The 23168-nt window shown below is 47.1% G+C and overlaps 1 protein-coding gene across 1 annotated transcript in view; it reads left to right on the top strand.

Annotated features, from left to right (window-relative positions):
* The window catches only part of TOPAZ1 (testis and ovary specific TOPAZ 1), a 98829-nt gene extending 79433 nt beyond the window's left edge, over positions 1 to 19396 (top strand). Inside the window, 3 exon segments of the mRNA XM_075061949.1 lie at positions 1203 to 1406; positions 3052 to 3235; positions 19166 to 19396. Coding sequence (XP_074918050.1) covers positions 1203 to 1406; positions 3052 to 3235; positions 19166 to 19385 — 608 coding nt within the window. The 3' untranslated portion in view covers positions 19386 to 19396.
* The last annotated feature ends 3772 nt before the right edge of the window (positions 19397 to 23168 follow it).

Raw genomic sequence — 23168 nt, 5'->3', positions numbered from 1 at the left:
AAAATGCAGAGGCCCCTGGACCAGTGTCCAGGACCCGGGCAGTGTGAGTGCCACTGAAAATCAGCTCGCGTGCCGCCTTTGGCACGTGTGCCATAGGTTGCCTATCCCTGATCTATACAGAAGCCCCTGGAACCCCGTAAGATTGAGTCCCTAATCCATGAACTGTTGGAACTCATTTACAAAACTTTTCTTAAACATTACATGAATATATTGTCTGATACTATAGAATTAGAATTTGTAGTCACTATTCCATGGTACATTATAGCTCAAATATCTTATCTTAATTAAAACTATCTTTATATTGGATTTTTTTTTTATAAAAATGCTTTTTGAAGGAAAAAACTTTTTTTTTTTTTTTTTTTTTAAATCATTGATTTTTATCCACCCTGGTTGAGAGGCTGAAGGGCCCAACAAGGCATATTGGGCTGAAATAAGGAGGAGAAAAGTCCTTTGGATGAATAATTCCTTCCCTAGTCTTTCCACCAGGTCCTAATGCTGTCCAAGAAGCACAGCAGGGGTTTCTTCATTTGAAGCCAGGAAGGCATAGGTAGTTGTGGGAAGTTCTTCCTCTATTACTGCTGGTGCTCAAAGCCTTCTGCCAGTTGCTTCTCCCTTTCTTGAACTCCATGGAGGGCCCCCAGTACTTCAAGTCTCTTCTGAAGGATAAGACTGATCTAGAGATCCTGTACTGCTTAACAGGGTTCAAACACCCTTTCTACAGACCTTAATATTATTTTATAGCTTTGAAAAGACAGTGTTGTGAATGATAGCATTATTGCTCAGCATGAAAATGTTATTTCCATGCATGTTAACATAACATGGCATTTAGGAATCAGTTTTCAATACACCATCAGAATTCAGTGTCATCTTAAAGGCTTTTTTATTTTATTTTTTGCTTTCAGCATTAAATTATTTTAAACTGAAACTAATTATCACTTGATCTATTAACACTTTTTTAAACCAATGTAAACAGAATGTGTATTATTGGGATCTTCACAGAGACCTTCTAACAGGGAGGAAAGTACATCATTATCATAAAGCATTTAACTCTAAATTGCACCCTTTTTTTTTCTGAAACCAACTGCTCTGATTTAGGGTTGAAGAGATTGAACTTTTGCTCTTTTTATAGGGAGTATTGGGAAGATCCAGCAATTAAGATTGCTTTTGACTGATTTCAATAATTAACATTCTTTTAATTTCAGACACTCTAGATGTCTCCCAGTACAGCCTTCTTTTTAACAAACTTCTAGATGCCTGTATTGAAAGCAAGGGCCTTGGTATTTCTTCTTGTGTAACAGACTTTATGCTGTCAAAGAACATCCCCATTGATTTTACTTTAATTAGAGGATTAATTACAGCATTGGGAAGGAGCTGTTTGTGGCCTAAAGCCAGGATCTATTACAAAAGTAAGTTTCCCTTGAAATCTTATTCACTGCTTATGATCCTTGAATAAGCTATACTCCTAAGAACTTAATATTTTGGGAAGTAATGGGTAAGATTATGACTGGAAATCAAATATATTTTTGTGGTAAATCAGTTAGAAAAGTAATATTAGACATTTAGCATGCTAAACTGAGGGCCAGACCCCATAGACAACTTTTCTGTACCTGGTGTTGGGCTGGGTGTAAGTCCCCAAATGTGGCTCTGAGGTACAGGACAGTCACAGAGAGAAACATAAAGTAGCCTCATGGCAGTTCTAAGTGGCACAGGCTACAAATAGCCCCTAGGGGGCCATGCTGACACTCAGGGATCACCAGAGCACAACAGTACTCCAGCCACAAACCTATGCCAAGGGCAGAGGATGTGGTGTGGAGCACACATTCAGCTGGGAATTCCCCTTTACCTGGGGAATTACTAACCAGTTAGATAGAATAGCTTCCTGCCTAATTCATAAAGTTGGAGTGGTGTAGAAGAGGAGCCAGGAGCTAACCCTGAGACTTCAGAAAATTAAATAGAGTAAAAGTGTTTAGATTTTTTCCTAGTATAGAATGTTCATATGTAAAATCAGAAGTTTATACAGTTCAGTCTTTACAGAGTTGAAAGACATCAGTCTGGCAGAGTACATCACGGAACTATCAGCCTCATCTTTCATAGAGAGAAGAAAATAATCCTGTCTGCTTCATTGTTGAGCATTATTTTATTGTGAAGAAAAACTTCAATAGAAACCAGTTAAGATTGAAAATGTGAATCAGTAGAGTCTACCTAACACCCTGAAAATATATTTTTGTAAAATAATACTATTTCAATACAAAATATCACAAATATAAAGCTCTGAAAATTAACATTTACAGGATGCATCCATTTTACTTATGCCTCATATTCCCTCTTCATTTCTATCATCCATGAAAATTATGCCTTAGCACCCAACTTTAAGTTTGACCCCCTGTAATTTTCGTAAATGTGACTCTAAAAACAATATATTACAAGGAGATTGTAACATCCCATTTTCTTATTTTCTGCTCTAACACACATAATACACCTTTATTTTAAAGTTACAATTAAATATCAGTTGGCAAATGTTGTGGACAAGGGCCCCTGTGCTCCATGACACAATGGGACCAAATTCCAACTGGCAACAAACCCCTAAATAGTACTGCACTATTAATTTATATGTCTTTGTGAAATATCCTTCATTTCCAGCTTCTGACACACAGTTATGGCTCAGCTGAAAATACTCATTGGTGTAAAATTGGTTGATTTTCTACAGCGATTGTTTAGCAGATGTGGCTTTTTTATTATGCCCTCAGGCAGCCCACTCCACTCTGCTGTCACATTACTATCTAGTCACAACGTACAGTTAACCTGTGGAACTCTTTGCCAGAGGATGTTGTGAAGGCCAAGACCATAACAGGGTTCAAAAAAGAACTAAATAAATTCTTGGAGGATAGGTCCATCAATGGCTATTAACCGGGATGGTCAGGGATGGTGTCCCTAGCCTCTGTTTTCCAGAAACTGGGAATGAGCAACAGAGGTTGGATCACACACACATTCAAAATAGGTGGTAGTTCAGTGTTAACAACCTAACTTTTGCTTTTATGCTTCCAATGTCAGGTGCTTTATCAATGGATTGCTACCCACTGCTAGAGGGAAATTTATACCGCAAGCTTTTACTGATTCCTTCTTACATGTCTGAGATTGAGATGTTGTTGGCCATTGAAATATTCCTAGTTTCAAATGCTAGCAATATTCAGAGTCCGGGTGCCACCAATCAGACACTTCAGGTAGTACTGAAAAGGTTAGTTGGTCAATTTTTAGTACTTTTCTTATGTCTGTTTCTCAGTGTATGGTATAATATCTGGAAGAGAAAAAGTTTGCTCATTCATTTAATTCACTGTTGTGCTTGGGGGGAAAAAATCCTTTTTTAAAAAAATTATTTTTTTTTTTATTCTGGTTATAGGGGGCAGTAAATATGTACATCAAGAACTTTAGAAAAACAAAACAAAAATAATTATTTCAGATTCAAGTAGGGAGACCAGATATCCCTCAACATGTCCAACATAGTAACAATGCACCATATTATCAAAAAGAATAGGATTGCGTGGTATGTTATTGTATAAAATATTGTCCTCTAGTTAAGCATATAGAAAGGTATGGTTGAATCAGAAAGCATACTAACACTCTTCAAAGAAACACCTTGTCTGTTCTATTATGGAATATCCCAACCCTCTGTCCTTGGCCTTCTCTGTGTGGAATGTTTCATTAGTTACAGCTTTGGAGAATCCTTGTAAACAGATTATATCCTCTCCTCAATTCTTCTGCTTCCTGTTAAAACTAAAGTTGTCCCCTCTGTCTCTGACATTGCTGCCACTCTTGCTAACTTAGACCTTCACTTTGTTCCCAAGGGCAGTAATCTTGAAGTAATCTTTGTTTCTTTTTCAAGTAATTGTGTATGTCAATTATACTAGGTATGTGTACATTTTGTGTGCTGGTGCCAGAGAGTTCTTTGAGTGATTGTTCATGTCCATTCCAAGGAGGTGTGTGCGCACCGCGTGCATGCCAGCGAAAAGATTTTCTTCTAGCAGCGTCTGTAGGGTTGGCCTTGGCGCCCCCTGAAGTAGCGCCTCCATGGCGCTCTATATAGAGGCCTGCCGACCCTCCACCCCCTCAGTTCCTTCTTACCGCCGGTGACGGCTAGCTGGAATCTTACTCGCTCTTACAGCAAGTTTAGCAGTGTCCCGTTGTCAGTTTATATAGTTTAGTTTTAGATTAGAGTTAGTTGTACATAGTTGATAGTTGTTGTGGGGGCTTCCCCCAATGTATTCGTCGCTCTGCTGGGGCATGCCCGGGTCCCGAGGGTTTAAACTCTGCAGGGACTGCCGGAAGTTTATGCCGAAGAGTGACCCGCACTCTTCCTGCATAAGGTGCCTCAGAGAGAGCCAGCAAAGAGACCGGTGCAGTATCTGCAGGGGCTTCCGTGTCAGGACTCTTAAAGACAGAGAGCAGAGACTCAAAGTGCTCTTGATGGAGGCGGTCTTGTGGTCTGAGGCCTTCCTCATGAGGTCCAGGAGACCATCCAGGACCTCCCCTTTGAGGAGACCATGCTCTTCTCCGAGAAAACAGACAAGCGATTGCATAGCCTGAAGGACTTGAGCTACCCTGGGCTTGCACACCCCAATAACACAGTGCAGGTAGTTCAGACAGCAACCGGCCCCACATCCTTACCAGCCTCAGAACCACACGGACGCCGGGCGCAGGTGTGGCAGGAATGGCAGAAGGAGGCACCAGCATCAGCCCTCCGGCCAGACAAGACCACCATCGGGGCCTAGGTCCCCAATTTGATGGTACGGTCAGGGACGACCTACCGGTCAGAACCTTGGATCCTCCCAGCCCTACCTTTGGGTCACGTCTGTCCCCCTTCTATCATGCCTGGTCCCGAATCACATCGGACAGTTGGGTGCTTTGCACGGTAGAGAGGGGATATTCTATCCAGTTCTGCCACCTCCCTGTCCCTGTTCAGGGACCCCTCTCACGAGCAACTTCTAACTCAGGAAGTGCAGTCCCTCTTTGCAGCAGGGGCAGTGGAGGAAGTTCCTCAGAAACTCAGGGGCAGAGGTTTCTACTCCCATTATTTCCTAATACCGAAAGTGAAAGGGGGCCTCAGACCTATTCTGGACTTGCTGCGTCTGAACAGGTTTGTAAAGAAGCTCAAGTTCCGTATGGTCTCCCTGTCCTCTATCATTCCCTCCATGGATCCAGGGAACTGGTGTGCCGCCCTCAACTTGAAGGACGCATATTTTCATATTGCCATAATCCCCCAACGTTACCTCAGATTCATCGTGGGCAATGCCCATCTTCACAAGTGCTGCCTTTCGGCCTCTCAGCAGCCCCAAGGGTTTTCACAAAGTGCATGGCAGTCATGGCAGCCTTCCTGCGCAAGCAGGGGATTCAGGTGTTCCCCTACCTGGACAACTGGCTCATCAAGGGCCGTGCTAAGGCACTGGTGGAGGCTCAGGTGCTCTTCATCAGACGGGCCTTCCTCGAGCTCGGCCTCCTGCTGAACGAGGCCAAGTCCACCCTGTCTCCCACTCAGAGGATAGAGTTTATAGGGGCAGTTCTGGACTCGACACACGCCAGGGCGTACCTACCGGAGTCCAGGTTCTGGTCCATGTCGGGAATCATTCTCTGTCTCCAACACATCCCGACCACCACGGCAAGAAACTGCCTCAAGTTACTGGGTCACATGGTGGCGTGCACCTATGTGGTGAGCCACGCCAGGCTCAGGCTGCATCCTCTCCAGTCTTGGTTGGTGACGGTGTACCACCTGGCCAGGGACACCCGCCCTACACTCTCTGGTGATGCTCCCCAAAATGGTGCTAGATTCCCTCCAGTACTGGCTCGACCCACAGGAGGTGTGTGCGGGAGTACCTTTCGCCAGCCCCAGCCCTTCCTTTCCTTGGTAACGGACGCATCAGATCTGGGATGGGAAGCACATCTGGGGAACTTCAGTACCCAAGGCCTGTGGTCACCAGAAGACCTATCCTTGCACATTGTCAGGGAGCTGCGAGCGGTGCGTCTGGCATGCCTAACCTTCAAATCTCACTTGGCAGGCAGGTGTGTTTCAGTCCTTATGGACAATACATCAGCAATGTTCTGTATCAACAAACAGGGAGGGGGGCGTGCACGCTCCTCTCCCCTGTGCCGGGAAGCCTCACGTTATGGGACTTTTGTGTACGGAATACAATTCACCTGACAGCATCCTATCTCCTGGGGGAGCAGAATGGCCTGGCGGACGCCCTAAGCCACTCATTCCATGGTCATAAGTGGTCCCTTCGCCCGGATGTAGTACGCTCAATTTTCCATCTCGCGGGCTATCCCCAGATTAGACCTGTTTGCCTCAAGAGGAAACAGGAAGTGTCAACATTTCTGCGCCCTCATGGGCTGCAGTCCGGGGTCTCTGACAGATGCCTTCCTCCTCTCTTGGGAAGTTGGCCTGCTTTACACCTTCCCTCTGATTTTCATGGTTCACAGGGTACTCCTCAAGATTCGCAGGGATCGCGCTCGTGTCATCCTAATAGTGCCGGTGTGGCCGCACCAACACTGGTACACATTGCTCCTGCATATGTCCACTTGGGCACCCCTCACGCTGCCCCTGCTCCCAGACTCGATCACACAGGATCAGGGCCACCTCCGCCACCTGAATCTGGAGTCGCTTCACTTCACAGCCTGAATGCTCCATGGCTAAACCCTGTGGAGATGCAATGCTCTCAACAGGTCAGGCAAGTCCTCCTTGGCAGCAGAAAACCCTCAACCAGGGCCACTTATATGGCTAAGTGGAAACGCTTCTCTGTCTGGGCTGAACAGCAGGGACAGGCTCCATTGCTGGCCCCGATCCCTCTTATCCTGGACTACTTGCTTCATTTGAGACAGCTGCGACTTTCCCTCTCTTTCCTTTGAGTTCACTTGATGGCCATCTCAGCATTCCACCCAAGAGAGCAAGGTGCTTCGGTTTTCGCGAACCCACTGGTTGGTCGCTTCCTCAAGGGCATGGACAGACTGTTTCCACATATTCGACAACGAGCCCTGGCCTGGGATCTCAATTTGGGCCTTTCTGCCCTCACAGGGCCCCCCTTTGAGCCTCTGGCTTCGTGCTCCCTGCTATATCTTTCATACAAGATCGCATTCCTTGTGGCTGTCACCTCAGCCAGGAGAGTCTTGGAACTCAGAGCGCTGACATCTGAGCCTCCATACACTGTCTTCCATAAAGACAAGGTCAACTCCAGCCACATCCAGCATTCCTTCCGAAGGTGGTCTCCCAATTCCACATTGGTCAAGATATATTTCTCCCTGTGTTCTATCCAAAGCCACACTTCTCCGGCATGGACTGTAGACTGCATTCCCTGGACGTCTGCAGGGCCCTAGCATTCTATATTGAACAAACCAAACTGTTCAGGAAATCAACCCAGCTCTTTGTTGCTGTGGCCGATAGGATGAAGGGACTCTCCCAGTCTCGTCACAGCGGATCTCATGGATCACGACCTGCATGCGAGAATGTTACTGTCAGGCTAAGGTCCCTGCCTCGCCAATCACGGCCCACTCCACAAGGGTGCAGGCCTCCTCCGCGGCATTCCTGGCTCAGATCCCGACACAGGAAATATGTAGAGCTGCCATGTGGTCTTCAACCCACACACATACATCGCACTATGCCATCACGCACCAGGCCAGAGACAATGCAGCCTTCGGCCAAGCAGTGCTTCAGTCAGCAGTGAACTCTGACCCCACCACCATGCTTGGCATGGACATGAACAATCACTCAAAGAAGAAAAAACGGTTACCCACCTTTTTATAACTGTTGTTCTTCGAGATGTGGTGTTCATGTCCATTCCAGTACCCCCCTCCTGCCCCTGTGTCAGAGTGCCAGCAAGAAGGAACTGAGGGGGTGGAGGGTCAGTGGGCCCCTATATAGAACCCCATGGAGGTGCTACTCCAGGGGGCGCCAAGGGCGACCCTACAGATGCTGCTAGGGGAAAATCTTCCAGCTGGCGTGCACGCGGCACACACACACCTGCTTGGAATGGGCATTAACAACACATCTCGAAGAACAACAGTTACAAAAAGATGAGTAACCCTTTTTTTTCCCCAAACTGTACCCACAGAGGTGGCCACCTTTGTATCCTGGTGTTACTCATGCACCAAGCTAAAGGTATAAAGTGCAAAGCCACCCCCACCCATCCTTCAGTTTTAGCATGCTGTCTGTTTGTTTCTTCAGCAAACGTGCCATTTTTAGTTAGCTCATATAGTTAGTGAATCTCATTTTGGGGTCCTTGGATCTCTTTTTTTGTTTTGTTTTTTTCTTTTCCTGATTGGCCATGGTGCGTGGATGCCAGGCTCCACACAGTACCAAGGGAACCTGTGCCAAGGTACCCTGGCTTCAAACTCTGCTCCAGGTGTTACAACTGATGTCCATGAGCAACTCACTCTCACTGCCTGAAGTGCTTAGATGAGGGCCACATCAGGGACAGGTGTACAGTTTGCTGAGGCTTCAAGACAAGACCTAAGAAGCAGAGAGAACAGCACCTCTGGTACATTCTCATGGAGGCTGCTCTTCATCTGCCATCCATACCATCTCAGTCAACTAGAGGGAGTTCCTCCCCATCCGGGAGTGCTCCCCATGTCTTACCTGGGGATAGAGGCAAAGGGGGATCCCCTTTGCTGGGACAGTCCTTAAAGGGCACAAGCACTTAGAGCACCCTCAGCTTCTGAAGCCAAAGAAGCGGACAACTTGCACATCCTCTAAGTCCTCAGTGTTTGACTTCCCAACTGTAGAGGCAAGTCACTTCGGTACCAAAGGTGGAGTGCACCCTTTGGACCTACTGCTTCCCAGAGCTGAATCCCAGTAGCAGCTTGACCAGACCAGAGCTGTTGACTCCACTTGCTGTTCTGGGACCGTCAAGGCCAGCTTCTTCCTTGTTGAAGACTCTTGAGCCATCACTTTTTGCTCACAATTGGGCAAAAGCCTATTTTGGCGCTGACCACCACAGAGATATATGCAGCTGGGAAGGATCTGCTGAGTCTCTTGGAACTGCTCTCATTGATTATTTAGACTGACAGTGCCATGCCAAGCCTATTGCACGTGGGAATCCACATTATTGGGATCTGCTACAGCATCAGTGACTTCAGGTCCTCTACCACTTTAAGCAATCTCGATGCTAACTCTGAGACCAACAGTAACTGCTTTGCTCTGATAGCTAGGAAGCCCCTGTGCTTCTGGTACTGCAGATCTCTCATAGAGCACTGTCCCAATCTCCCATGAAAACACCTGGTACTGCTCCATCCTGGCCTTCGGAGGATTCCTCAGAGTCTGAAGTGGGTTTCTACATCTCCCACTTCAGAGAATCCAGGGCTTCCTTCAGGGAACATCGCCCTGTCATAGTAACAATATAGGAGTCATCCTGTTCAGAACAGATTGAGAGAATGGAGGGCTTGGTCTAGATGCAACTGGCCTCCAGTACCGTACCAACTCCATCATTGGCCCTACTGGGTACTGTGAGGGGTGCCTCTGGCATCTAGATCATTTTCTCCACTGCACTACAGAACTAGGTTCCCAAGAAGAGAAGTCTCCTCACCTGGTACCAAAAGACCATTCAAAGCTAGTGCTGGGCAACCACCACACTATGGAAACATATGTCCCCAGGGGAGAACATTTCTGCATGTGGTACCTATAGACAGCTTGATGCTGGTATCAAGTTTCTGCAGGGCACCAAAGATCAGCACTGCCTGTTGCCTGCTTCAGACAGGCCTCTTCTGAACATCTTGTCCATTTCACTGTTGGAGGCCCTAAAACTGGAGTAATCTTTTCCTGTATCAGATGATTTTAAATCCTCCCAGGAGCTCCTAAAAAGATGGCGACATCTCTAGGGATACAAATAAAAGTTGTAGAGGAAAATCCCCACAAACTCAGACATTTTACACCCAACTACATCATGGAAGGTTGCTCTCCCTATAAATGAGGTAATTATGTAGCCTATGAAAGCCTTATGCCAAACTCTGTCATCCCTCATTTGTCACATTTCCTAAATGCGTGGTAGTCATCACTTCAGACAAGTAGGTGCTAAGCATGGTGGCATCAGGATATACTCTGCAGTTCTTGTGTTTCTCGCACCTTCCTTGTCTCCCTTCAGGGATCCATCTCATGAGTGTACTAAAGCAAGGAAGTGCAGACTCTACATTCTTTGAGAGCCACAGAAGAAGTGCCTACTCAGTACTCCTGCTGCTTCCATATGGTTTCCCTCACAACTATTATCTCTTCACTAGATCTTTAAGGGATGCTAATTTCCATGTGCCAATCCACCCTGGTACCAGGAAATTTCTAACGTTCATAGAAGAACACCACCTCTAGTCTGCAGTTCTATCATTTGGCCTGTCAGCCACACTGAATGTTTTCACCAAATACATGGTGGTAGTAGCAGCCTATCTCTGCTGTCGAGATGTACAAGTATATCTATACCTGGACTGGAAGGGGTAACGTCACTCTCATCAGCACATAAATAGAAGTGTCCATCAAACACTCCATCTGTTTTCATGCTTAGGCCTGATGTCAACATGTGCAGAACAGAAATATGGTCTTCACCTTTGCTAGATATTATGCAATGACTACCACATCAAGGGAAGACGTGAATGTGCGGAAAGCAGTTCTGCAATCTCTCTTCCCATAAGACTCCTAGCCCCACCTCTATTGGACGGTGCTTGAGTAATTATTGGTCTTTGAGATGTTACACATGTCCATTGCATGATTCATTTTCCTTCCCCAATGTATCGGAGTCTATCATCTAAAAGTCCAGTATGAAGGAACTGAAGGGTGGGTAGGGTGGCTCTGACCTTTATAATGTGGCTCAGGGTATTAGGAATATCAGGGTGCGGGCATGGCTACACCTACAGATATTACTAGAGAAAACTCTCTTGCACCAGTGCATGGGACATGTCCACACCTAATGCAAACAACATATGCAGCACGTCTCGAAGAAAAAACGGTTACTCACCTTTGTAACTGTTGTTCAAGATGTGTTGCTCATATCCATTCCAGTTAGGTGTGTGCACGACTGTCGGAGAATTTTTACTTTAGCAACACCCAGTGGGTTGGCTGTGGAGCCCCCTGGAGTGGCGCCTTAATGGCGCTGGAGATTTACCCCTGCCAATCCAGTGCCCCCTCAGTTCCTTCTTGCTGGCTTCTCTGACAGAGGGGAAGGAGAGCGGGTTTGTAATGGATATGAGCAACACATCTCAAAGAACAGTTACAAAGCTGAATAACCATTTTTTTTCTTCTTCGAGTGCTTGCTCATATTTATTCCAATTAGGTGACTCCCAAGCCTTACCTAGGCGGTGGGGTTGGAGTGAGACATTGCTGAGTGCAGAACCGCTGAACCAAATGCAGCTTCGTCTGTAGACTGCTGAATTAACATGTAGTGAGCAGCAAAGGTATGTACCGATGACCGAACCGCAGCTCTACGGATCTTGTGACTTGGAACCTGGGCCAGGAAAGTGACCGATGAGGCTTGAGACCTTGTGGAGTGGGCAGTGAGGTATAGGGTCGGGACACCGGCCAAGTTGTAGCAAGCACAGATACAGGCCCTGATCCAAGAGAAGATGCGTTGCAAGGAGGCCGGTAGGCTTTTCATCCGGTCAGCCACTGCAACGAAGAGCTGGGTCATTTTCCTAAACAGCTTCATATGCTCGATATAGAATGCGAGGGTCCTACAAATGTCCAGAGAGTGTATATGTTAATCCTGCCACATAGCATGTGGCTTTGGATGAAGGACCAGGAGGAAAATGTCCTGGTTGACATGGAAAGCTGAGGAGAGAGGCAGGGTGGGGGCAAAGCTGCACCTTGTCTTTACGGAAAACTGTATATGGCAGCTCTGACGTGAGAGTTCTGATTTCAGATACTCGTCTCGCTGAAGTGATGGCTACAAGGAAGGCTGTCTTCCAAGATAGGTAAAAGAGTGAGCAGGTGGTCATTGGCTCGAATGGGGCCCCTGTGAGCCTGGAAAGGACCAGGTTAAGGTTCCACGCCGGAACCAGTTGTTGCACTTGTGCATAGAGGCGATCTAAACCCTTCAGAAACCTAATGACCATCAGATTGGAGAAGACAGAGGAAGCACATTCTCCTGGATGGAAAGCTGAGATGGCTGTCAGGTGCACCCTGACAGATGATATCGCCAGGCCCTCCTGCTTTAGGGATAGGAGATACCTCTCATCCTAGACTATCGATGCCTGCAATAGGGGCATGTCACACTGCTCGCACCAACAGGAGAAACGCCTCCATTTAGCCAGGTACGTGGCTTGAGTCAAGTGTTTCCTGCTCCCTAACAGAACCTGCTGCACCAATTTGTGAGCAGAGTAAGTCCAACAGAGTTAGCCATGCAGCATCCACTCTGTAAGGTGGAGCGATTGCAGGTCGAGGTGACAGAGTCATCCGTGGTCCTGTGAGATCAGGTTCGGCCAGAGTGGGAGTGTGATCAGAGGCTCTACCGACAACTCCAGGAGTGTGGTGTACATGTCCTGCCTGGGCCATGCTGGGGTGACCAGAATCATGCGTGCTTTGTTCCTGCACAGCTTGAGTAGGACCCTGTGAATCAGCGAGAATGGAGGAAAAGTGTAGAACAGCTGGTCTTTCCACAGAAGTAGGGGAGCGTCTGATGGGGAACCCTGAGAGCGCCCCTGGAGAGAACAGAACACTTGGCACTTCCGTTTGATCCGCGAGGCGAATAGGTCGACCTGGGAAACCTCCACCTCAGGAAGATGGAGTGGATGATATCTGGACGAATCGACCACTTGTGAGGCTGGAAGGACCTGCTGAGGCAGTCTGCCAGCGTGTTCTGGACCCCTGGGAGAAACAATGCCATCAGATGTATCGAGTGGACTATGCAGAATTCCCACAGGCGAATGGCCTCCTGGCATAGGGGGGGACGACTGGGCTCCCCCTTGCTTGTTGACGTAGAACATGGCCGTGGCATTGTCTGTGAGAACTGCCACACAACGGCCATGTAGGTGCTCACGAAATGCTTGACACGCTAGGCATACTGCCATCAGTTCTCGTACACTGATATGCAGAGTCAGATCGGATATGGTCCACAGGCTCTGTGTTTGGAGCTCCCCAAGGTGGGCACCCCATCCCAGAGATGTGTCTGTGACCAGGTACAAGGAGGTTTGTGGGGTGTGAAATGATACCCTGTTGCACACTGACATGGGGTCCAGCCACCAACAGAGGGAAGTCAAAACCGATTCTGGGACAGCGACCACCATGTTCAGGCTGTCTCAACCTGGTCGATATACTGTTGATAACCAAGCCTGAAGCGTGCAAAGCCGAAATCTGGCATGCCTAGTTACATAAGTGTATGAAGCCATGTGCCCCAGAAGGCTGAGGCATGGCTTTACCATGGAAGTCAGAAAGTTTAGGAGCCTGCCGATGAGGCTCGCCATCGACTGAAAGTGTGTGTCCAGCAGGAGAGAGCGGGTGAGTCTGGAGTCCAGGACTGCCCCGATAAACTCTATTCTCTGGGTTGGTTTCAGAGTCGACTTTCTGTTGTTGAGCAGGAGACCCAGCTGGCGGAATGTGCTTAGGGCAAATCAAACATGGGCTTGAACTTGATCCCTGGTTTGGCCTCTAATGAGCCAGTTGTCGAGATACAGAAACACCTGGATCTGTTGACAACGAAGGAAGACTGCCACAACGACCATACTCTTAGTGAACACTCTGGGAGCCGTGGACAGGCCGAAGGGACGGACAGCGAATTGGTAGTGTTCATGATTGACCACAAAGCGAAGGAAGTGCCTGTGCAGCGGGTAAATCACTATGTGAAAGTACACGTCCTTCATGTCGAGAGCGGCGTACCAGTCCCCAGGATCCAGGGAAGGAATAATGGTCCCCAGTGAAACCATGCAGGACTTCAACTTTACCATGAATTTGTTGAGTCCACGCAGATCTAGGATGGGTCGAAGCCTACCTTTGGTCTTGGGGTTTAGGAAATAGCGGGAGTAAAAACCCCTGCCCTTTAGTTCGCTTGGAATCTCCTCATTCGCTCCCATGGACAGGAGCATTTGGACTCCTGTATAAGGAGTTGCTCGTGAGAGGGGTCCCGGAAGAGGGATGGGGAGGGAGAATGGAAGGGAGAGAAGAAAGAAAACAGGAGAGAATATCCCTTTTCCACCGTGCGAAGAATCCACCGGTCTGAAGTTATATGGGACCACGCACGGTGGAAATGGGAGAGACGATCTTGAAATGAGGGGAAGGATCCTGGGTGATGACTGATATGCCATCCTCAGGCGCATCTTCAAAAGTTTTGCTTAGACCCCGCCAATGGTTTGGGAGGGCCTTGGTTCTGACCAGGTTGGTGGATTTCTTTCTACCACCTCGTCCGCGTCTTCTGTAGAAGTCCTGCCTCGGACGAGGGGGAGGGTAAAACCTTCGAGGCTGCAGCTTAACAGGCTTGCGCCGGGTCACCGGGGTGTGCATACCCAGGGAGCGCATGACAGCCCTGGAATCTTTCAGGCTCTGTAATCTAGAGTCCGTCTTGTCTGAGAACAGGCCCTGCCCATCAAATGGCAGGTTCTGCAGGGTCTGTTGCAGCTCTGGTGGCAGGCCAGATACCTGCAACCAGGAGATGCATCGCATGGCTATGCCCGATGCCAGGGTCCTAGCTGCAGAGTCTGCTGCATCTAAGGAGGCCTGTAAGGAGGTCCTAGCCACCTTTTTGCCCTCCTCCACTAAGACCCCAAACTCATCCCTGGACTCTCGCAGAATTAACTCCTGAAATTTCCCCATGGAGTTCCACGAGTTAAAGCAATATCGGCTCAGGCGCACCTGTTGGTTTGCAACCCTGAGCTGAAGACCTCCCACTGAATAAATTTTGCGCCCAAACAGATCTAAGCGCCTGGCGTCTTTTTATTTGGGTCCTAGCGCCTGTTGACCATGCCATTCCCTTGCATTCACCGAGGACACAACTAGTGAACATGGCTGAGGGTGAGTATAAAGGTGCTCATACTTCTTGGAGGGGACAACGTATTTCCTCTCCACTCCTCTGGCTATTGGTGGCACAGAGGCGGGGGTCTGCCATATTGTCTTGGCGTTGGTCTGGATGGTGTGGATGATGGGCAGCGCTACTCAGGATGGGGCCTTCGCCAAATGGGTGTCCACCATTGGGTCTTCCAACTCCACTGCCACCTCCTGCTTGGAGGTCCATATTACGTGCCACCCTATGTAAAAGGTCTTGGTGGGCACAAAGGTCTATTGAGGGAGGACCCGAGGCTGTTGTCCCCGCCAGTGCCTTGTCTGGAGAAGATCATGAAGATGCCACTGGGCCAGGATCGTGTAGCAAGGAGTCTGTTGCCCAGGCTCAGCTACACTAGGGCCTGGGGTCTGCTTTGGGGTAGGTGCAGCTGCTTCCATACCTCCCGGAGGGGGATGACTTATGGTGGCTTCTGGTACCCAGGATTCTGAATGGGCTGAGTGGGAGGCCTCTGACGGAGCCCCTTGGGCTTGGTGGTACGCCCACGATGTCCAGAAGGACCACTGTGTAGGATCCTGATTAAGATCTTGGCCTTCGTCATGCCACTGACCCACATTACCCTCTCCCTGGCCTGAAGCTGGGTAGACCGAGTGCGAGGCACCCTCAGACTGCGATGACCATGAGCCGGAGCGCGAGGGCCAAGGTGGTGTGGAGCGCGTCTGTGTCGACTCTCCGGGGCATGGTGAGGACCAATACCGGGTTGCTGGAGAGCGGTGCCGGCGAGGCGTTGGGGAGCGGTACCGGGATCGAGATCGATGTCAATGACTGACCCAGTACTGGGATCCAGACCCGGATTGCGACGATGAAAGTCTGCGGAAGCGGTGCTGGGATCGACTCTGGGAAGGCGATCAGTGCTGCAATCGGTGCCGGGAGTGACGTCGGGAGTCCGAACGGTACCGCGGCCCGGAGTCGTGCCAAGAGGTGGACTGGTGCCACGAGTACGACCGGCACCGTGAGAGGGAATGGTGTCGGGGCTGCGAATGGCACCGGGATCGAGAGCAGTGCCACGTCTCCACGCTAGGAGATGGCGGACATATTAAGGTAGGCTTGCCCCTAGACTGTATAACAGAAGTCGGAGGCGGTGCCGAAGTCTGCGCTGGTGCCGACTCTGTGAGGGCAATGAGGTCTCTCGCTGTTACGAATGTCTCCGGCATCGACAGAAGCAGGGGTCAACCACAGTCTGGGTTGGGAAGCCAGTGTGCACTGGACCCAACAGCTCCTCCCTTGGTGCTGAAGTCAATGGTGCCAATATCGGCACTTGTACCCTTGGTCGCTTCGGTGCCAGGCGCAACTCCGAGGTTAGCAAAGGAGGTGCTGGTGCCTGTTGCTTCAAGACAGTCACCCCCAGCTTGTGCAGTGTCTTCTGTGCTGGAGACAGAATGGCGCCGAGCCACTTGCACTGGATGTGGTGCTGGAGAGGTCCAGTGCCACAGGCCTCTATCCGAGTCTCCCCGCAGTGCCATACCTGAAGCTGCCGCCAGGGCACTGCGCACCAATGCGCTTGGTGCCAGAATTTGGCATGCTGATAGGGGTTCCGGGCTAAGGGCCGCCTTCATAAGGAGCTGCTTGAGCCAAAAGTCCCGCTCCTTTTTGGATCGAGGTCTGAATGCCTTACCGATCTTACACTTCTCATCCTGGTGAGACTCTCCAAGACACATCAGGCAAGACTCGTGGAGGTCTCTCTTGGCATAGGCTTTGAGCAGGTTGAACACGGCTTAGAACCTGGAACCTTGGGCATGAGCCCGGGCAGCAGGCATGGAAGAGGACCCCTTCCAACCTTCTAAACTTAACTACAAGCTTAACTTCATAACTATAACACTTAGTAGTTCTAGTTGTTACAGTTATATAGTTAGCTATCTAAAACTGGGAAGCAAAAGCTGAGGAGGGTGGAGGACATCTATGCTGCACTCCATAGTTCCAACGACCGTCACGGGTGGTAAGAAGGAACTGAGGGGGCGCTCAGTGGGCAGGGGTATATATATCCAGCGCCGTTAAGGTGCCACTCCAGGTGGCTCCACAGCCGACCCACCTGCTGTTGCTAGGGTAAAAATTCTCCGATCGTGCATGCAGCGCGCACATACCTAATTCGAATTGATATGAGCAAGCACTCAAAGAACAACACCTGTTACAAGAAAATGAATAACTTTTTTCTAAGCTCTTCCTCCTGCCCTCCCCTGGCAATCTTTGTCCATTAATCACCAACCATATCAACCAGATTATTTCCAGGATTCATCCTCCTTCACTGACGATGTTTTAAGAAATGTATTGCCTCTGGCTTTGAGCTAAAGACTTAAAACACTTCTATAACTATGATTTTCTGTTAAAATTCTTACATTATTTATATGTATTTGTAGTTTGATTTTTGCAGTTTGTCTTAGAAAAATAATAAAAGTCTCAGTCAGTTCTTGGTTAGTGAGGTCAGGTTGTTAGCTGAGGACAAAAAAGTGGCAGTCTTTTATCAGTGCATAGGTGGTGCTACCTGAGGCGGAAGGAAAAGGAGCAATCCAGTTTCCAGCTTGTTGGAGTCCCCTAAGCAGAAACTCCATTTTTTGAGAAGTAGAACAAAATCTGCTACTGACATGGGACATACCAAATCGTTCTTTAAAAAACTATAGTTGGTGGTGTAAAACTTTACAAACCAAACTAGATAGCCAGATTCAAGTCTGTACTACTGTAACTCCTCTTGTAGGCTTAAATAATAATAAATAAGGACCCTGTTCTGAAAGGTCTTAAGCGCATCCTTTAACTTTATGTGCTGTGAATATAATCAAAGATATGCCCAAGTTTAACAAAAGACCGTAATGGCTCTTAATGACTCTTTGCAAAAAATGCAAGCTGCTAAAGCAGGCAGAAAAAAAAAATTTCTCTCTGGCACTTTAAAAACCAACCCCTTTCTCTCTGCTAACCCCTAGCAAGGAAAAAGAAAAATAATATGTCTACTGGCTTCTGGATTCTTATTTCCCACAACCTGCCACCATGTAATAGCCTCCTACTCAGACTCTGAACCTTAGCGTCATAAACTGAGAAGCTAACATGAAACCTCCATGCTTACTACCAGCTTGGATCTGTTCTCGCTGCCACCAATCAGGATTCAGGGCTCCTGATCGCCCCCAAGTCGCCCCAACCTATCCTTGGGGGACCCCCCAAAACCCCGAGCCCCTGGGTCTCCTCTGTCTCATCCCCCAGCTTCCCCCCTTCCCGGGGTTAGCCTGAGCGATGCAGTACTATCCTCCTTGAATACAAACCAGAGAGGGCAATCTACCTCCCCCTGAGGCTATGCATTCAAACCTAGTCAAGCTACACAGAGATTCCCCCCCCTTACGTCCCGTACAGCACGATAACTAAGAAAAAATCAAGCAGTCTTAAAAAGAAACTTATATAAAAGAAAAGAATTAATAGTAAAATCAACTACTGACATAAAAAGCTCAATACGGCCAATGAATTAATAAAGAATTAAGGAATAACCAGTACTGATTCAAAAAATAGACGCATTTAAACCAGATCCAGACGCACAACATGTAAATACAAAAACAAAAGCATATAACACGCCTATTTGCATTTGCTACCTGTACTCACAACTTGGTAAGTAGAAGAGATAGAAGAAGATTGGAGATAAGAAAGAAAGTTGTGCTCCCATAGCAGAAAAGAACGCTAACCGACAGAGACTAAAGCCAAACCCCTCCAGAGGTTCCCGCCCCTGCTTTTAAAAATCCGGTTTCCTGATTGGTCCTCTGGTCAGGTGTTTGGTTCCCTTTGCAGGTAAAAGAAACATTAACCCTTAGCTATCTATTTATGACAGTCAGTGCCTAAGATGCTCTACCACTTGTTTCTAATTCTTCCACTCCGGAGTCCAGTAGCTCCTGATGGAGTGTGCTGTTGTGGAAGCTTGAAACTCATTTGTCACTGAGAAATGCCTGAAAGCACCAGTATTTTTAAATGTTACTTTTTACTTTTTCTGATAGGTAATAACTTAATTCAGAAACTTCAGAATAATCAGCTGTCAGTATCTAGCAGTTTACAATATTTGCATTAGGAAATATGAACACCAGGATTTTTTTTACTGTTTTAGTAATCTTGATGCCAATAAATGAAAACCATCCATGAATGATATATCTTTGTGTTTGTGTTCCATGATTTTTGTACTTGTGAAAACTCTTTTGCAGATCTGAAGAACAAAAAGTGCGGAGTAAAGATGACTATCAAGCAGCAGTTGAGAGACTGATTCAAGCTGCTCGTATATCTAATCCAAAGCTTTTTCTTAAGCACATGACAATGAATGTTAATATGGAACAGGTTTACAGTTTGGAACATAATTCTGCTCTAAAATGGCTGAAAGAGAATATGAAATGGGCTGGAAAGGTCTGGCTTTTCAGTAGTCGTTAGGTAGTAAAGACTTTTTTTATTTATGTATTTTTTTGAATAGTTAAAGTAATCATTGTTAAAAATAATAAATCAATAGATCGTTCCCACTGTGTTCATACTGTTATTGATTCATTTTAAGAGTCAACACTTGTATTAGATAAGGTTTCAAATCTTATCCTGTTTTTGGAATGTTTGTAGATTTTCAGAGATAACATAACAGAATAACATTTTTCTTGAGGCAAGAATCATTGCGTAGATTACCTCACTAGAATCACTTTACCCTCCGATGACTGACATCAGAAATACTCTGAATATGGTTGAATATCCTCCACAGCTTCCAGATAAATATTTCCTTTTTCCAACTGAGAAATTAGAAGCATAATAGATTTTTTTGTGTTTTAGTTCTTCAGAATATCTAGGTTACTTTTTTGGAGGAGCCATATTTTTTTTCTATTTTGAGTATCTTTAAACCACCAATCACTATTAATTTGAATTATGCTAGTGGCTAGGAACCCAATAAGCATTGTACAAACAATTAATAGAACAGTCCCTGTCACAGAGAGCTCACAGTCTACTTGTCAGGCAGGACACATTTCCATCTGAAGTAGAAGTGAGTTGGGAAGCTGAAGTAACAATATAATGAACAAAATTGAGTAGAACAGAACTTGCAGCTTGCCACTTACCTAACCAGTGCCAGACATCCCATCGACACATCCATTTCTTATCTAGCTTGTCATTTTTTTTAAGATGCAAACTGCCATTTTTGTTAGCTGCCTATCAAGCTTCTGAATTTGAGATTAGACCAGGGATGGGCAAACTACAGCCTGGGGGGGCCCCCATCCGGCCCTCAAGCTCCTGCCTGGGAGCGGGGTCCAAGGCTTGCCCCACTCTGGCGCTCCAGGTGGGGTCGGGGGCTTGACCTGCTCCATGTGGCTCCTGGAAGCAGCGGCTTGTCCCCTCTCCAGCTCCTGTGCATGGGGCAGCCAGGGGGCTCTGCACACTGACCCCACCCCAAGCACTGCCCCTGCAGCTCCCATTAGCTGGGAACTGCACCCAGTGGGAGCTATGGGGCAGCACCTGTGGACAGGTCAGCGCGCAGAGCTGCCAGGCTGCCCCTCTGCATAGGAGGTAAGTGCCACCTGGAGCCTGCACCCCTGATGCCCTCCCATGCCCTAGCCCTGATCCCCCTTGTGTCCTCCAAACCTCTTGGTCCCAGCCTGTAACACCCTCCTGCACCCCCTGCTGGAGCCCTCACCCCCCCCACACACCTCAACCCCCAATTTTATGAGCACTCATGGCCCGCCATACAATTTCCATACCCAGATGTAGCCCTCGAGCCAAAAAGTTTGCCCACCCCTGAATTACAGTTCTGTTTGATCCAGTCTATTGAAACATAGCTAGACCCGCACATCATTGGAGAAATTCCTATGAGAAGAGTTCTACTTAAATTACATGGAACAGAAATCCCAGAGCATATAAACCCAAAAGTCTTTTATTCAGAACTCCTTTATGGTTTTGGAGAATCTTGTGTAACTATGTGATGAGTTGTCTTCGCTCCCTTGCAGCCTATTTGTTTTCCCCCTTGCCTGGCCTGGCCATGCCTATATTTTAAATGATATGGGCATGCAGGGATTATTCGCAGTTCTGATGTTTTCAGTGTGAGAGGCCTCTATACTTTCATGAACCTATAGCATATATTTTAGCCTCCTTTTAATTTTTAATTGCTTCAACATAATATTCACAAGTTTATAAAACTAAAATGTAATCTAGTTCAGCTACATAAGTAATTTTAGATAATCTGCTCTAATTAAAGGTTTAGTTTATTTCCTACATAAAAAATTAAATAGACCCTGTCCTACCTCTTTCTCTAGGCAAAGATTCAGAAAGCCCTGGGAGATGCTGAGTAAAGGCTGAAGACAGTGGGAGTAAAATAACGTTGAATGGTCATAAAATTTCAGAAGAACAGGGGCTTCTGCACAATAACTCGGCTTCCCCCTTCTCCCCATCATAGGTGGTTGTTGAAGCTAGTCCCCTATGTTTAAAATGCAAAGGGATACCTGTCTGGCACGTTATTGGTAAGACTTTCCAGATGAATTCCTTTTTCACCCCAATTACTTTTGAACCAATACCTGTCCTAAAGGTGCCTTATTCCAGATACTCTTCTCTTAAAAAGGATCATTCAGCCCTATTAACTCCCAGCCAGTCTGCTTCAGTAAGGTTTATGAACTTTGGCCTCTGTATAGTGATAAATGTTTATTAGGTGGGACACAGGACATACTCCCACTTTCCCTTTCTCTGAATATCTGTTACATCTCTGACTACAAGTTTTTCTGTTTAAAAGGGTTAGATTTTTATTAAGTAGGAGTGGTCAGACCTGAAATTTCTCAGCTAGAATAAAGAGACATGTTGTGTGGAAGCTTACCATAAGTTAGTGATCAGGACATGCAAATACATGGAGAGACACTGGGGATGGATTTAAGTGGCAGGCTGCAGTTTTATTAATTTAATGCCTCTCTGCAGTATTATCTGTCCTCATTCCCCACCTCTCATATACCAGGCATTTAAGTGTGTTCCAAGTGGGATTACAGAGCTCCCACTATCTAACCTATCTCTCTGTCTACTCCAAGGATTCAACTCACTCCTGAATCCTCTCACCCTCATGTTTGCTGCCCCTTCTCCCATCTTTCTTGCTGAACTAATGAATGCAGATGTTGTCAGCCCTGGAGCTTAGCTGTGATCAGTTTGCTAACATGGCCACCCTCCTGTGGGCCCAGTGCGCTACACAGTGTTGCAATTACGGAGGGTCAGGCTTGTTTGGGATGTCTCCTGCAATCACAAAGAAAGGACCCCAGCAACACTTCCATAGGGACAAACATAAGCCTCGTAACAATTTGGTTTTCTAGCATCCTATTGCCTGAACTCTCTGGGAATCAGAATCCTCTGATGCTGTGGATGTCACTGCTCTAATACTGAAGGAAAATGTACCAAGAGGAAGGACTAAGGCCAATAATACTTTCTCCATTACAACAGCAAACTGATATCTGGGCAGGTAGCTGTCATACCTATGTACAAATAGTGAGCAAGGCTCACCTTTCCATATGTCTAGAAAGGCTTTGACTGCATTCATATGGCACAGATAGTTGTCTATTGGGGGTTGGACTAGATGACTTCCTGAGGTCTCTTCCAACCCTGATCATCTATGATTGTATGACAGTCACCCAAGTGTTCTTTTAGCAGCACCAAAGCTGCTTTTCCTGTTTGTTTTCAAATACCTCAGATGCATACAAAATGCTCTTTGTGTAAACTTTACATCAGTTATTGCTAATGCATGCTTGGACCGGTCCCTGCTGCCTGTGGCACCAGCTCACTAACCCTAAAAGCACCAAAGGCCACAACAAACGCATCTTTAAATAGAACTGCCTCCATCCCACAACCCTAACAGAACCTATTTTTATGGGGTGCTTTTTGTCTTCCCTGCATCTGTACCTCTGGACTATCCCTCGAACACCTCCTTTACTAAGAATTCTCTACATGGGTTAGGAACTCCTGCTACTTCTGCACCGAAAGAACAAACTAGCTAGGTGATCAGATATAGTGGATGAAGCCAATCCACAGTGCACCAGATTCCTTATATCTCATCATGTGATGCTTGGGGATGGGCCAAAGATGCTGGAAGCCTTCCCTAGCTCTAAATTCCCTGAACTCAACATGTTGTAAACCCTGTTTCCTGAACTGAGTTTTTTCTGCTTAAAATTTCAAACTTTTGGTGAGAAAATCAAAACATTTTATTTGAAAACTTTCAGA

This window comes from Chelonoidis abingdonii, chromosome 2 (assembly GCF_003597395.2).
Source record: "Chelonoidis abingdonii isolate Lonesome George chromosome 2, CheloAbing_2.0, whole genome shotgun sequence".
NCBI classification, from domain to species: Eukaryota; Metazoa; Chordata; order Testudines; family Testudinidae; genus Chelonoidis; species Chelonoidis abingdonii.
This window is presented reverse-complemented; position numbering and strand designations above follow the sequence as displayed.